General features: G+C 43.3%; 1 protein-coding gene across 9 annotated transcripts in view; it reads right to left on the bottom strand.

Annotated features, from left to right (window-relative positions):
• The window catches only part of CRACR2A (calcium release activated channel regulator 2A), a 74,312-nt gene extending 67,674 nt beyond the window's left edge, over positions 1-6,638 (bottom strand). For 7 of the 9 annotated variants that reach the window (XM_063394110.1, XM_063394113.1, XM_063394114.1 and 4 more), the window contains exons 1-2: positions 6,460-6,595; positions 1,676-1,725 (exon numbers count right to left, since the gene is read on the bottom strand). Coding sequence is in view for 1 of the 9 variants with exons in the window: in XM_063394117.1 (XP_063250187.1) it covers positions 6,460-6,573 (114 nt within the window). In the remaining 8 variants the exon portion in view is untranslated. Of the gene's footprint in view, positions 1-1,675; positions 1,726-6,459 lie in introns of all 9 variants that reach the window. The other 2 variants (XM_063394117.1, XM_063394112.1) reach the window with 2 other exon arrangements.
• Positions 6,639-13,849: the final 7,211 nt, after the last annotated feature.

Below are 13,849 nucleotides of genomic sequence, written 5' to 3'. Positions count from 1 at the left end.
GACACGTTTTGCCTGCCCTCATCTCTCTTCAGTTTTTAGGTTTCAGTGACATATTTGCCTTAGCATGTGTCTAAAGGTACAAATTTTCTGCAGCACACTCCAAAACATATCATCAGCTGAAAAATACAGGAAGCTTACTTAATACCAAGGTCACCTTGGATTAATCCAAAACACTGTTATGAGAGAAAACACTTATGTCTTACAAACATTACAAAATAAAAAATAGATGGCATACTTCTTCTACAAGAAATATTTATTTCCTGCAACAAAATTATCTTTGTTAAAATAACCCACAGCTGCAGTGTAGAACGCCTGATGCATGAACAGGGACCTCTTCAGAAATAACTTAGTGTCAGAGTTGGTTATCTTTCAGCATTTTGCTGAAAAGCTCCTAAAGCTAAAATGTATCACTGCAAGGAAGTAATTCTGTTCCCCATTGATCTGCCCTGCTTTTGAACAATTATTCATCCAGTTAGACAGTGAACTCTCTTGTAGAATTCTTTCCATTTCAACTGGAAAGTTATAGTTTATTTCATTTAATTAAGGCCAAGTGGTTCATCAAGGAATAATCAAAAAAAAAGCAGGACCTAAAGAGAATGGCAGAGGAATGGGACTGCTAAGACCAAAGAGAGCACAATAACCAAGCTCAAGTATATAAAAGTTTTCTAGGTACAGGATTGGAGAAAAATGCTCCCTGTGCACATAATACAATCCACAAGAAGCAAATATGTCAGACAATCTAGACATGAAAACCCACCCATGAATAAAGAAGGTGGAGCACTGAACCCCTGGCTGCAAGGGCAGTGCAGTTCTGCCATCATGGAAGAACAGAACAAACACAAATCTGCAGATAATGGCAGAGGAGATCACTCCTGAGAAAGATTACTAGATCAGTGGACTTCAATGTTACTTTTACCCATTTAAAAAAAGATTTTATGACCATCCAATGTAAAAATTCAGGTCCTACCCTTAAAACAACTAGCAGAGATACAAAGTTGTGTGCTTAAGAAAATACCTGTCTTTTCTCAACTATGACTAAGACAATTAACCTTTAAGCTCTCATGGAAGCATTATAAAGCTTGGCTTAACCATATGGACACCTAGACATGACTGGATGAAAAAAGGGGACATTCATTCCTCCAGTTTTGGCTTTTCAAGTGAAAACAAGCAAGACAGAAAATCTTGTGATGAAATGGATCATCAAAGCCTCTCCCACGCAGCCCAAATTCATTTCTCTCATGATGTCCACAATCTCTCATGACTCTTCATCATAGGGGATTGCACACCATGGAGTGGGTAGGGAGAGTCTAACTCCAGCGGGAGAGAGCTAAGGCAGGCTGGAGTTCCTAAGAGGGACCACAAGAAGATAGTCTGAAAGAAATGTGTCATGGAAATCATTTCAGGGGAGTAGCAAAGGCAGAGACAACAGAGGAATCCTACATCCATTGGCCTGTAAAAGGAAAAATTAATTTATGTAGAAATTCCTTTTGTGTAAGTAGATTTGTGCGGGAGAACCAAATTCAATTTAGATTCAATCTTAACAGAAACTCTCCAGCCAGACCCAATTAGCTTTTAAAGATTAAGGGAACCATTAGGATCACCTATTCTGCTATCTGCAAGCTTAAAGCTTCATTTATACCACAACAAGGTTTTAAGTTTCCGTAAAATTACTTACAATTTATTTCAAGGTAAGGGAGCTCAGCAGAGGTCAAGGAGGAAAAACACCTGTGAGAAGATACTGTGTGTTATACAAACATCAAAGTCCTATAAATGAAATTTCTCCTTTTCTGAAGATTACAATATTAACTGTGAAACAGGAGAAAAACAGAAAATATGCTCGAAGTGATTAAGCATTAAAGATTCAAAACAGATAGCCAAAGACTTTGGATAGAGACCACTTACTCCCCACTGGGCATTTATCTCTAGATGAATCCACAAACACAAATGTTGGGAAAAAACCAAACTATGTCAGTTCTGTGCACTGTGATGAAGAATTCCAACTCTGACTGGTGAACATGTCTTCATTAAACTTTTATTTTTAACATTTGCATCCAAGCAACTAGCTTTCACGGGGCTTGTAAAAAAAACTTTCTTCTCTGAAAGGCCAGCTTCCTCAGAGGAAGACAAAAGATCTCCTGCCTAGTTTCTTGCTGGCCTCTGTGGAAGTAGTAAATAAAACTATCCATGTATTCAGATGTATTCCAAATTCAGATGCCCAGAGTAAGCAAGCATACTCATTTATTCCCCATCCCGCTTTTAAATATGCAAACACTAATGAAAAACAACTAACAGGATATTTATTGCCTAAATCTAAGCAGTTCTTAGGGATCCAAACTAAAAAGGCAGGTTGAAGTTAAATGGGCCTGCTAAGTGCTGCTAGGACCCTTGAGAAGTAAAGCTACTCTAGGTAATGATTTCAGCAGAAATACATCTTTTCCTCTTGCTTCATTGCTTTGGATGCTTCCTTTGAAATGTATTTAAGAAGTCAAAAGCTAAGAGCTGCCTGGAAATGCAAACTTCTCATGGAGGGACACTGACTTTAGGGGCAGCAATCATCATGGAAATCACTGTTACAGAATAATCACAAGATCATCAGAACTGAGAGCACCCTGCCTGTAGTCTCTGCAGGCTTAAGGATCCATTGTCTCCTGTCCCTCTTTCTGCTCTTTCTGCCTTATTCAAGAAAATTGATTCCAAGAAGAGCTCTTCTCCCCACTTCTTGTTCCTTGCCTGCCTGATGGTTGCAAGAACCTTGTGACCGACAATACCTGAGCAGGATGGTGGTACAAGTGTGCATGAGTATCTGAGTGGGTGTTTTCCTCACTGAGTCTGTCTTTATCTCTCTAAATTACCAATAAATCATTGCTGCATACAAATACAGCTTGGCCAGTTACATATTTTGGGCTAGAACTCAGGCTAACATTTGTGGCTGCAGCATGAGGTTTTATAATGTCTGCGTGGAAACTGGACAGACACTAGCACTTAGAGAACTTGTATTAGAACTATTACAGAACTATGAAGAACTATTTAACCATTATTTTGACTTATTTCTAAAACATTATTTGTTAATTCAGGGATGTAAAAATTATAGTTTAGAAGGAGCATCTTACAACATATGCAGCACATTCCAAATGAAGTGAAGTCAAAACTGAGCTGAGTCCATCTGACTGCAAAGAATCACAGAACCATTTATGCTGGAAAATGCCTCTAAACACAATTTATTGTGCTGCATTGTTCCAAGTACTTGGAAACAAGAAATTAAATGTGATTAACTATATTGATAACAGCATTATATTAGTAAGTGGTGTAACATGACGTTCTGGCAGGAGATATTGCCAATTCACATGAGCTGTTCCATTTGTAGACAAATTATTTGCACTGGAAACCCTCTCTCCCAGAAGTAAAGATCTGGGAAAAAAAGTTAAATAGTGTATATATCCCTTTTAATTGTCTTGCCTTTCAAGTTTTTCTAATGACTCACTGCTAAATGGAGCTACTTTCAGCTGGTGAAATCAGGTTGACAAGATCATCTTTAAAGTACACCATTTTCACAAAAAAAAAATCCTTGAAATATTCTGCCTCCTCCAAAAGTCCTTGCTAAAAATGTAAGTTCTGAAAAAAAATCAAAAGCATTTATCTGCCTGAAAACCAACAACAATTTGGCTTGAAGTCTAAAATGCACTCTCTATTTCTAGTTTTTCAAGGAACATTACATCTTTAACCTAAGTTAAAGGATTTTGAGATGCAAATTAAATATTCTCTTCAAATAAGGATTCATTTTTCATGGAAAAAAACATTAGTACAAAACCTCAGTCTACTCTGCCATGGACCTTAGAGGACTCAAGTTAAGGTAGATTCCACAAGAAGACAGAGAGACATATTCCGAGTATTTCCTTAATTATTTGGCCCTCGGTTTGAAGCCGGGTTGGCACAAATTATTGTCTTCAAAACTTTCAGAATTTCTAAAACTACAAACGTGCCCTGGAAAATACCTTCACTTGAGTCAGTGGGACAGGTTTTATGGGGCAAGAGCACATCAGTGAGGCACAGGGATATTTAATTTGCTAGTCCACTGTTTTTCCACTGAAAAAAGTAATGGTAAACCATGATACCAAAAGAGTCATATTTTCCTATATGCAGAACAAGATAACCTTCATGCTATCTGCTCCACACAGCTCACTTCCAAGGCCTTGGAAACACATATAAACAAATCCACTTATCTGTGTTTGGTTAGGAGGCTTGGTGTACTTCATCCTGTTGAGTTCTACAAAAAAAGTCTCCTATGCAAACAATTGAAAATGCATCACTACAGATTCTTAATTGGATTTTAATTCACTACTGCTTTTGAATAGAGAAACAACTTCCACTTTCTCTGTGAGCAATTACTCAGAAAGTTATCTTTACAATTGTGAGGATACCTGCCTTCATTTATGCTGCTCTTCAATTAATGGAAGTTCCCCAGCAAGACCTCTTCTTCACTTTCCTTGACAACCCTTCTGTGAGACTGAGGATCCAAAATATTTAAACTCAGTTTCAATCAGACACAGACATCCTGATCCAGGTTCTTCTGCATGGATTAGGTCATGAACAGTGGAATAAATTATGTTTTAAATCAGGTTATATTGAACTGACTAAATCTGCATTTTTCAACATGAGAAATAAAACCCTATAGAGGTGTTACTCCCAACTTACATGGGGACTATATATTCATATATATTTAGACTGTAAATTAGCAAACAGCAGAGAGGAATTCAGGGCAAACCACAATACTCTTTACTCCTCCATTTATCCACCATTTACCCACCTAAAAATCATGATAGGATATCATTTATCAGTGAACAGAAATGGGAGGAAAAGCGAGACCTATTAGAAGCAGCACATTCATCCTGTGGTTAGAAGAAACCACAAACAAAGCTTGTAGAGTGATGCTCTTAAGTGCATTTATTTCTGCTGCTTGTTTTACTGTTATCTTCTAGTCCACCACAAGATAAGAGGAAAAGGTGGTGGTGGGGGCAGAAATAGTTCACAAGGAATTAAACACATTCATTTCAGCAGCGGTGAACTTAAGCAGTAAACTTAAGTCTCCTAGAGCTGGCAGACCACGAGACTGTAAACTATTACTGCTCTGAATCTCGTTTGCTACTCAATCCATCCACAGAAATGTATCTGCCTTTTTGTACCTCAGACTCCCAGGTACTTTTGATTTCTTTTCTTGATTTCATGAAAGATGAGAATCTAATTTAGAGAAGACCAACATTCAATTTTCATTCTTGTACTTCTGGGTGTAAAGATTCCCTTTTGATCTGTACAATTACTGAAGCTCAAATATGGGGACCTAAGAGTTCTTAGAACAACGCACAGAAAACCAATAAATTTTTACCCGTGCATCAGAATAATTCACATATTCTAAAAAGAAAAGCGAAACTAAGCTGAAAACTACTGTTGAAAACCACAAAGTTGCAACTAAGAAAATAGAAGACCGCATTGAATTAGCCAAAGTGCTCCAGAGGGATTTCACCATTCTCCCAATTGTGACACCACCCACGTTTCACTACGTGCAGTCATTCTACTGGTGTATATTAGGAAATCTATTATCCTGGTAGCAGTATGTTTCTTTTATAACTGTCATTTGCAGTCATCATAAGCCTTGAGTATCAAGAAAGACAGAAAATGAAATCAGAGTGCTACAGCAGAGTAAGAGTGACACCCAACTATTGCAGGGGCACGCAGGAATCATTTCTACAGCCACGGGAACAGCACTGCCGCGTTCCTCAGCAAGCTTGCTGGGCCTGAAGGCGGTCACCAGCCACAGCCTCAGCTGTGCTCTGTACCTGCAGGGCAGCGAAGGCCAGCGGGGCGGCCCCTGGGGCGGCCCGGCCACGCAGGGATGGATCCCTGACAGCGCCGGTCAGCCCCGGCACGGAGCTGCCACACGAGGCACGGCGGCAGCGCCGGCACGGCGGCTCCGTCAGCGGCACCTGGGGCCACCACCTTGGGGACACATTCCGCGGGTGGGAGGAGTCACGACAGCGCAGCCCCGGCCCCGAGCTGGGCTCCCCACGCCGGCCCCGGCCCACGGCGGGCTTGGCTCCATCGCCGTGGGGCGTTCGCGCCGCGGGGGCTGCGGGCGCTGCACCAGCCTGCTGGAGGCCGCTTCCCGCCACCTTCCCGCCACCTTTCCGCCACGCTCCGGCAGCGAGCGGAGGGGCGGCCAAGGGCAGCCCGTGCCCCCCTGCCGGGCCGCCGCTGCCCTGGGGCACAGAGCGCTCCGTGCCGCTGCCGGGCCCTGTGCCCGCAGGAGCGCGGCTTGCGGCGCGGCGGGGCTCGCTGGGGCTCACCCCGCAGGACACGGCGGAGCGGTGGCCGCGGGTGCCTCCCCGCCGGGAGGACGGTCCGGCCGGGCACGGACCTCACCGAGCCCTGGCCCGGCTGCCCCGGCCCGGTGCCGCCCCGACTCACCTCCCGCAGGCGCCGGCCCCTCGGGCTGGCCCGGCCGGCGCTCCCCGGGCTGCAGGCGAGACCGCGGAAAGGCTGAAACCACTTTCCCAACTTTGTTTTGAGCACGGGTGACATAACCGGGCGAGGCGGGCTGTGCCCCAGGGGCGGGCCGGCCGGGCCGGCCTCTCCCCCTCCCTCCGCACCTGCGGCCGGAGCCCGGTGGCCCCGCCCGGTCTCACCTCACCTCGGGCGGGAGCGACTCGCCCTCGGCGAGATCTGAGAGCCAGGGGAAGGCGAGGAGGGTGAGGCAGCCCTGGTCCCTCTTGCAGCCAGGACGGCATGCGTGATGGTTTTCCAGGGCAAGGGTACGGGAAACCTAACCGGGTCAGGGCAGGAGGGTTTGAAAGGGCACCGGAGCGCCCATCCGCAGCAAGGTCCTCGGGTAGTGACCAGTCCAAATGGACCTACTAGGATCTCCCCATCTTGTCATCTCAAACTCTCCCAAGTTCTATTTGCAGAAGGTGGCAGCGGGAGACAGAATCGGTTCACATTCGATTCAAAGATTTTACTTAGCCTAAAGTAAATGTTGAAAAAAATCACACTTCTGGGATCAGGTTTTCCAAGTAGTTCCAGAAGAAGAGAAAAAACTTTGACATAATTCCCATCACTGTAAGGTGTCTCAACTGCAGAAGAGCTTCTAGGGCACGGAGCCCAAAGAAGGCTGCAGCTCGCTCTCCCTGATCAGAGATTTGGTTGCAGACTGTGACATCAACCACACTGATCTGTTCTCGTGTCCTTATCCATGCTCTCCACAGGTTCAACAACTGTCCCGAGGTAAAGCTCCATACACCCAAGGCACTCCTTTTCACAATGTACAAGCCCTCCTACTTGCCACCCCAATCCATCTTTCCTGAACAGCCTGCAACCCTTCAGGCTTATCTCTCTAAAGTAAGCTACAATCCCAGAGCTCTGGTAAACAGCAAATCTTGCAGCTACAAGGGGGGATATGAGGAGGAGCAGCAGGAAGTCTGCCAAATACAGACACATACACAAACCTGATAAAACTACTTACAAAGTAATCATTTCAAGCAGTTATTGAACATCGAGTTGATTATGTGCTTTTAACTAGGATGGCTTCTGCTAAGGGAAATATTATTTCACTCATTACAATGATTGACTGTAGGCTTGAACAAGGCAAGCTTGAGTGTGGATTTACCATGCAGTAAAGTGCTACTTGATAGTTACTGCTTACATCCATGCTCTGTAAAACAGGTAAATATTTGAAATTGGGTTACTACAGCAGCTGCTTTATATCCACTGTGGGTGAAAACAGGCACACAGGTACTTATCATGAAATCATCAGCATGCTGAATACTCTGCACATGCTGATTTGACTCAGCCTAACTTTTCTATTTAACCTTTTGCTAAGTTAGCAAAATAGTGGGTAAAAGACAGAACTGCCTTTCTTTTAAAGGTGTGGGCAGTCTTACAAGATTCTTTCACAGAAAGGAACGTACAGTATCAGCCACAAGATACTAGGCATAATTCAAAAGCTTGTGAAGAAACTGTAGAAAGCATCTAGAAAGTTTCAGAACAGCAAAGAATTTGTGACAGATGTGGAGAGAAAAGCTCACTGAAATAGCATTTGCAGATTTAGTGGTAACTTTCATGTATTAAGACTCCAGGAAATATATCTTCAAATTGAAGACTGCTTAGGTATCTTGTTGCAACCAGTCATTCCATTTTCTTCCTTACCATTCAGTATGAGGCAGTTTAGGCTTTCCAGTTTCTGTAAGAAAACTGTGGGGTCTACTAAGCAATAGTAGAAGAGCTCGTCCATGAAATTTTCTAGGTCTTGTCTGGACAGCTAGTGCTGTTTTTATATATATCTGTGAATACTCTGGAGTATAGCCTTACAGAGACAGCTAGAAATTATCTACTGGTCTCTGGTTTTGTTCTCTCTCATAGCCAAAAGTTATGGATTGTGTTGCACTCACATACTGCTGTGATTTCTTTCAGTACTTTCTGATCATATAGCTTCACATGCATTCCATTCCCTGGCTGGTGATGATGGAGACAAAGACCCTAATGGACTTGAGCAGCCACAATTTGCTCTTCCTGAGCAGCCAGAATCAAATTCATTACCATATCTCTCTCCTGAAGTAAGTGGATTGAAAAGCAATAAACTCATATACTGTGATGCTAACCGCAAAGAGAGAAGATAGACCAAGAATAAATGTGCACAGGCATGAATCTACTTCTTAACACAGAATGCACTGCAACACAAATCACAGTGCTAAACGGAATACTTGAAAGAATTAAACCCTTTTATATGGGTCTAAAATTGTTCCCTATTAAAACTAGACATAATCTCACTTGATTTTCTTTAAGGACTAAAAGCAGGAGAGTTTGAACAATACTGGTGTGCAAAACATGTCTGGAGCTGGGATCCTTCTGACTGCTATGTTTAACGTACAGTGAGTTAGAAACTGGATGACAGTTTCTATCACTGGGTTATACAAATGCCAGAACTACAAACAGAAACATGTGGTAGGCAGAAGACAGCTTGCAGCTTTTAAATCAGGAAATGCCATGTGCAATATAAAAATAAAACCACCACCCTTTAAATAAAATGGGCTGTATTTCATAGTTTATTTAGGGTGATGTGTGTTTATTCCAGTCTGCAAAGCCATCATACTGCTGGGATGCAAGGGGTCATTTTCTTCTGCATTTAGGCTGTCAGTAGAAGGCCTATTTTCCCTCTCCACTCTAATACAGCTTTTAATTGCCTATGAAATTGCACCACCCTGAGGGAATTTCATACTAACATTCAAAATCGTGTTTTCCTTCTTTATGCTCAAGGATCAGAGGAAAAGTTACAGAACTGGAGTCACACTGCAAGAAAATTGCAGATTTACAGTAAACTCTATCAGAAATTTACAGCAAAATGGAAATTGCAGTAAGTGACAGGTAGAAAACTGGAGGTATTCCAGCTTGATCAGCTCAAGAGTCATCTTCCTTGACAGAGTAAAGGACATACACATTAGACTTCATGCTCACATCACCTGCAGTGGATTGGCCTACACTGAAAAAAGTAAACACAAGACTTTTCTAAAAATCAAGGTTTAATTACAGAATTAATCTGGCTGTCATCTGCTCCAGCCAGCCCCTTGCTCACAGCAAAATCAGGTTGTCCAGGGCCTTGTCCAATTGGAATTTGAATATTTCCGAAGATGGAGACTCCACAATCTCCATGGGCAATCTGTTCTAGTGCTTGGCATTGCACACAGTAAAAACATTGGTTTTTTATATTTAGGTGGAGTTTCTTGTATTTCAATTTGCGCCCATTGCCTCTTGTCCTTCCACTTTACAGTGTTCAGAAGACACTAGCTTTGTCTTTTTTATACCCTCCAGCCAAGTGTTTACACACATTGATAAAACTGCCTTCCAGGCCTTTCCTTGAGTCTGAACAGTCTCTCAGTATCTTCTTAAATGTTTCAGTCCTATAATCATTTTAGGAAGTGTTTTCTGGATTCACTCCACTACATCCATGTCTCATGCTGGGAAACCCAGGACTGTCTACAACACTCCGGATGTGGGTGAGTGCTCAGTAGAAGGGAAGGTTCATCTTCCCCAATCCCACCAGAGACACTCCTCCACTCCAAGGGAACTTCCCATCACACTGGCCAGCTCCCGCCCTCGGGGATGCACCCCTCCATGTTCCGCAGACTTAGAATCACAGAGTATCTCAAGTTGGAAGGGACACAGAACGATCAATAACTCCAAATCCCTGCTTCCCACAGGACTACCTAAAACTAAATCACACAACTAAGAGCATCATCCAAATGCTCCTTGAGCTCTGTCAGACTTAGTGCCATCACCAGTTTCCTTGGGGAGCCTGTTCCAGTGGTTGACCACCTTCTCAGTGAAGAACCTTTGCCAAATGTTAAATCGGAACTTACCTGGTGCAGCTTCACTGCATTTCCTTGTGTCTTGTTGCTGGTCACCAGAGGGAGGAGATCAGCCCCTCCCCTCCACTGCTTGCCTTCAGGAAGCTGTAGACTGTGATGAGGTCATCCCCCAGCCTTCTCTCCTCTAAGCTAAACAAAACAAGGCAACCTCAGCCACTTCCTCCTAAGTCTTGCCTTTGAGACCTGTCACCACTTTTGTCACCCTCCTCTGACACACTCCAATAGCTTTATAGCCTTCATTTATTGTGGCACCCAAAAAAGCCCCCAGCACTCAAGGTGAGGCTGCCTCAGTGCAGAGCAAAGCAGGACAATCCCCAGTTGCCCAGCTGGCGATGCTTGGCCCTCCTGGCTGCCAGGGCACTGTTGACTCATGTTCAGCTTTCCAGGACCCCCAGGTCCCTTTCCACAGTGCTGTTCTCCAGTCTCTCATCCTCCAATTTGTATGAATAGCCAGGATTACTGTGTCCCACAAGGAGAATCCAGTACTTAGTCTAGTTAAACTTCATACAGTCGGTGATGGCTCAGCTCTCCAGATCTTTCTGCAGGACCTCTTAACCCTCGAGGGAGTCCACAGCTCTTCCTAATTTAGTATCATTGACAAACTTACTTATTGTACATTTGACTCCTGTGTCCAGATCACTTATGAAAACACTGAAGAGCACTGGCTGTAAAATTGAGCCCTTGGGAATGCCGGCACTGACTGGCTGCCAGCTTGATGTAACCCCATTTACCCAACTTACTATGGATTTGTCTATCTTTGTGCTGAGCAGCTGATTCAGAGTAGTATCAAAAGCTTGGTAATATTCCAAAACTCCACATTTACTGGCTTCTCTTGGTCAATTAGGTGCATGACCTTATAATGAAATGAAATTATATTTGTTAAGCCGGACTGTCCCCTTCTGAACCTGTGCTCACTATAATCAATGACTGGATTGTCTCTCAAAAAAACCTTTTCCGTAACTGTACCAGGCACTGATAAGTAAGACTAGCACGTCTATCATTACCTGGGTCTTCCTTCTTATCTTTCTTGAAACATTGCCAGCTTCCAGTGGACTGGGACCTCCTCAGATTCCCAAGACCACTGAAGAAAAATAATGTAGAGAGGTCCTGTGATAACTTTGGCCAGCCCCATCAGTATCCTGGGACGAATCTTGTCAGGTGCCATAGATTTATGTGCATCCAGCTTGAACGGATACTCTTCAACAAGTTCGGGGGCAGCTGGGAGTTTGTCATCCTCTCAGTCCTGATCTTCCAACACAGGTCTCCTGGGATCCCAGGGCCCATCATTGGCATTAAAGACAGAGGCAAAGAAGGCACTAAATACCTCTGCATTGTCTGTATCCCTATTTGTGAGGTGTCTGACCCCATCAATCAACAGACCAGTGATTTCTCTGATTCTCTGTTTGCTGTTAATATATCTTTTTAAAGCCTTTTTGTCCTTCACAGTGCTGGCCAGCTTGAACTCTAATCGAGCTTTGACTACATTAATTTTCTCCCTGCAGTGCCAAACAGGATCTCTCTAGTCCTCCTGTGTTGCCTATTGCTTCCAGCATCTATACAGTTTCTTTTTGCCTAAATTCTTTAAGATCCCTGTTCAGTCAAGGCAGCCCTTTGCACTGCTTTCTTGACTTCCCTTCCTTTGGAATTGCCTGCTCCTGTGCTCTTAAGAGATGGCTTCTAGCATTCATGAATCCAAATACGTTCAGAAGCAGATCTCCAGAGGTCTGTACTAGCTAGCTGCTTCAGCAGCCCGAAATCTGCTCTTCCCATATCCAGGGACAAAGTTTTCCTGGTGTTTTTTTCTCCAAACACCAATGATTTGAAACACAACTACTTCGTGGTCACAGTGATCAAGACAGCCACCAGTCACCACTTCACCCCTGAGACCCTCTTTGTTTACAAACAGCAAAGCTGGGAGGGCACCTGTCCTCTAAGGTGGCTCCCTTAGTCCCAGCACCAAGAAGTTATCCTCCATGTGCTTCAGCAATTTCCCGGACCTGTTTGTTTCTTCTGTATGAAACTAACCAGTTGATGCCTGGGAAGTTAAAATTTTCCACAAGGACAAGGGCAGATGAACTAGAGATATCCCTCAACTCCTCGTTGAATAATTCATTGTTGTTGTCTCTCCTGGCTGCACTGGCTTTCTTCACCCTGCCCAGGGAAGCTCAGGACAGCACTGCTGTTTTCCCCCTAGGCGACCTTTCTGTGCTGCCACCACTTGTGTGCTTCCTTTGGATGTCTGAGTTCAGTCAGGAGCTCTTTGTTCATCCATGAAGGCATCTTGACACTTTTATTTGACTTTCTGGCTGTTGGGCTGGAATATTCTCAGGCATAATGTATAATAAACTACCAAAAAACAACAAGTATTTCCTTCCATATAATCTGCATTAAAAATGTTTTCCTTCAGCCATGTGCAGCATTGGCACATGAATAATTAGTGCTGTTGCATAAGCAGGCACTTTTTCCAGTAAGGCACCATCAGCTCCACAAGAGAGAACCAATTAACAGGTGTATTTGTGTATACCAAAGCAAGGACATCTACATTGTTTATTTGCCCTGTCCCTCAGAAAACAGGGCAATTTCCTAACTGCAGCTCAGCAGTTGCTGTCTCTTCTGGCTTTTAAGGAAACCAAGTGAGCTATCCAATATACAGTGACCTATTTCTTCCCCCTTAATACTGAACGTACACTCTTCGTGCATGCTCGTGTCTATCATGCTCTTCCAATCCCTTTCCCTCAGGGCTAAGCAAACCCATTTCTGAAATATTAAAAACCACAACATTCCCAGGGGAACATTAAAGCCAGTCTTCATGTTGATTTTTTTTCCTATCACATTTTACAGCCAAGCTCTTCATATTTCTCCAACTGAAAAGAATTAGCATTTAATTTTTATTTTAAAAGAAAAACACCACTTTAGAATGTTTCCCTGTGAGGATGTGGAGCCAGCAGTACAGTAGAAGGACTTCTCTCTCAGTCTGTGCCACGATACAGTTCTAATTTTACTCAATATTCCACAGTTTGCTGAACCATAAACCAGTCTTCGAAACACTGTCACTAAAAATCTTGATCTTCTCTCCAAAGAGAAAGGTATCCTGGATCAAATCCAGCACTAATTATATACCGCCTTACCAATTCCCCCCACGTTTATGATGAGGTGGTAAACTGTATTTTTGTCCACAAGCTGTCCATCTGTGATGAAGCACTACATAGATTCCACCCCTGAAGTGCACTGATAGCTCAAGGCTCTGTTAGACACATAACTTCCACTAAGGGATTTTCGGTTTAAATGAATAGTTACTATAAAGAGAATTATATTGTCTTATTGAATGCAATTCTCATAGATAGACTGTTAAATTCTGTTCAGTGAGGGATTTTGTGCACCACAGAAAAACTTCAAGAAACTCACCACCTTTATGAGCATGCTTGTTAGAAATCTGGTTT

The sequence above is a fragment of the Prinia subflava genome, chromosome 3, assembly GCF_021018805.1.
Source record: "Prinia subflava isolate CZ2003 ecotype Zambia chromosome 3, Cam_Psub_1.2, whole genome shotgun sequence".
Taxonomy (NCBI): domain Eukaryota; kingdom Metazoa; phylum Chordata; class Aves; order Passeriformes; family Cisticolidae; genus Prinia; species Prinia subflava.
The sequence above is the reverse complement of the archived record's forward strand: the minus strand, read 5'-3'. Positions and strand labels throughout refer to the sequence as shown.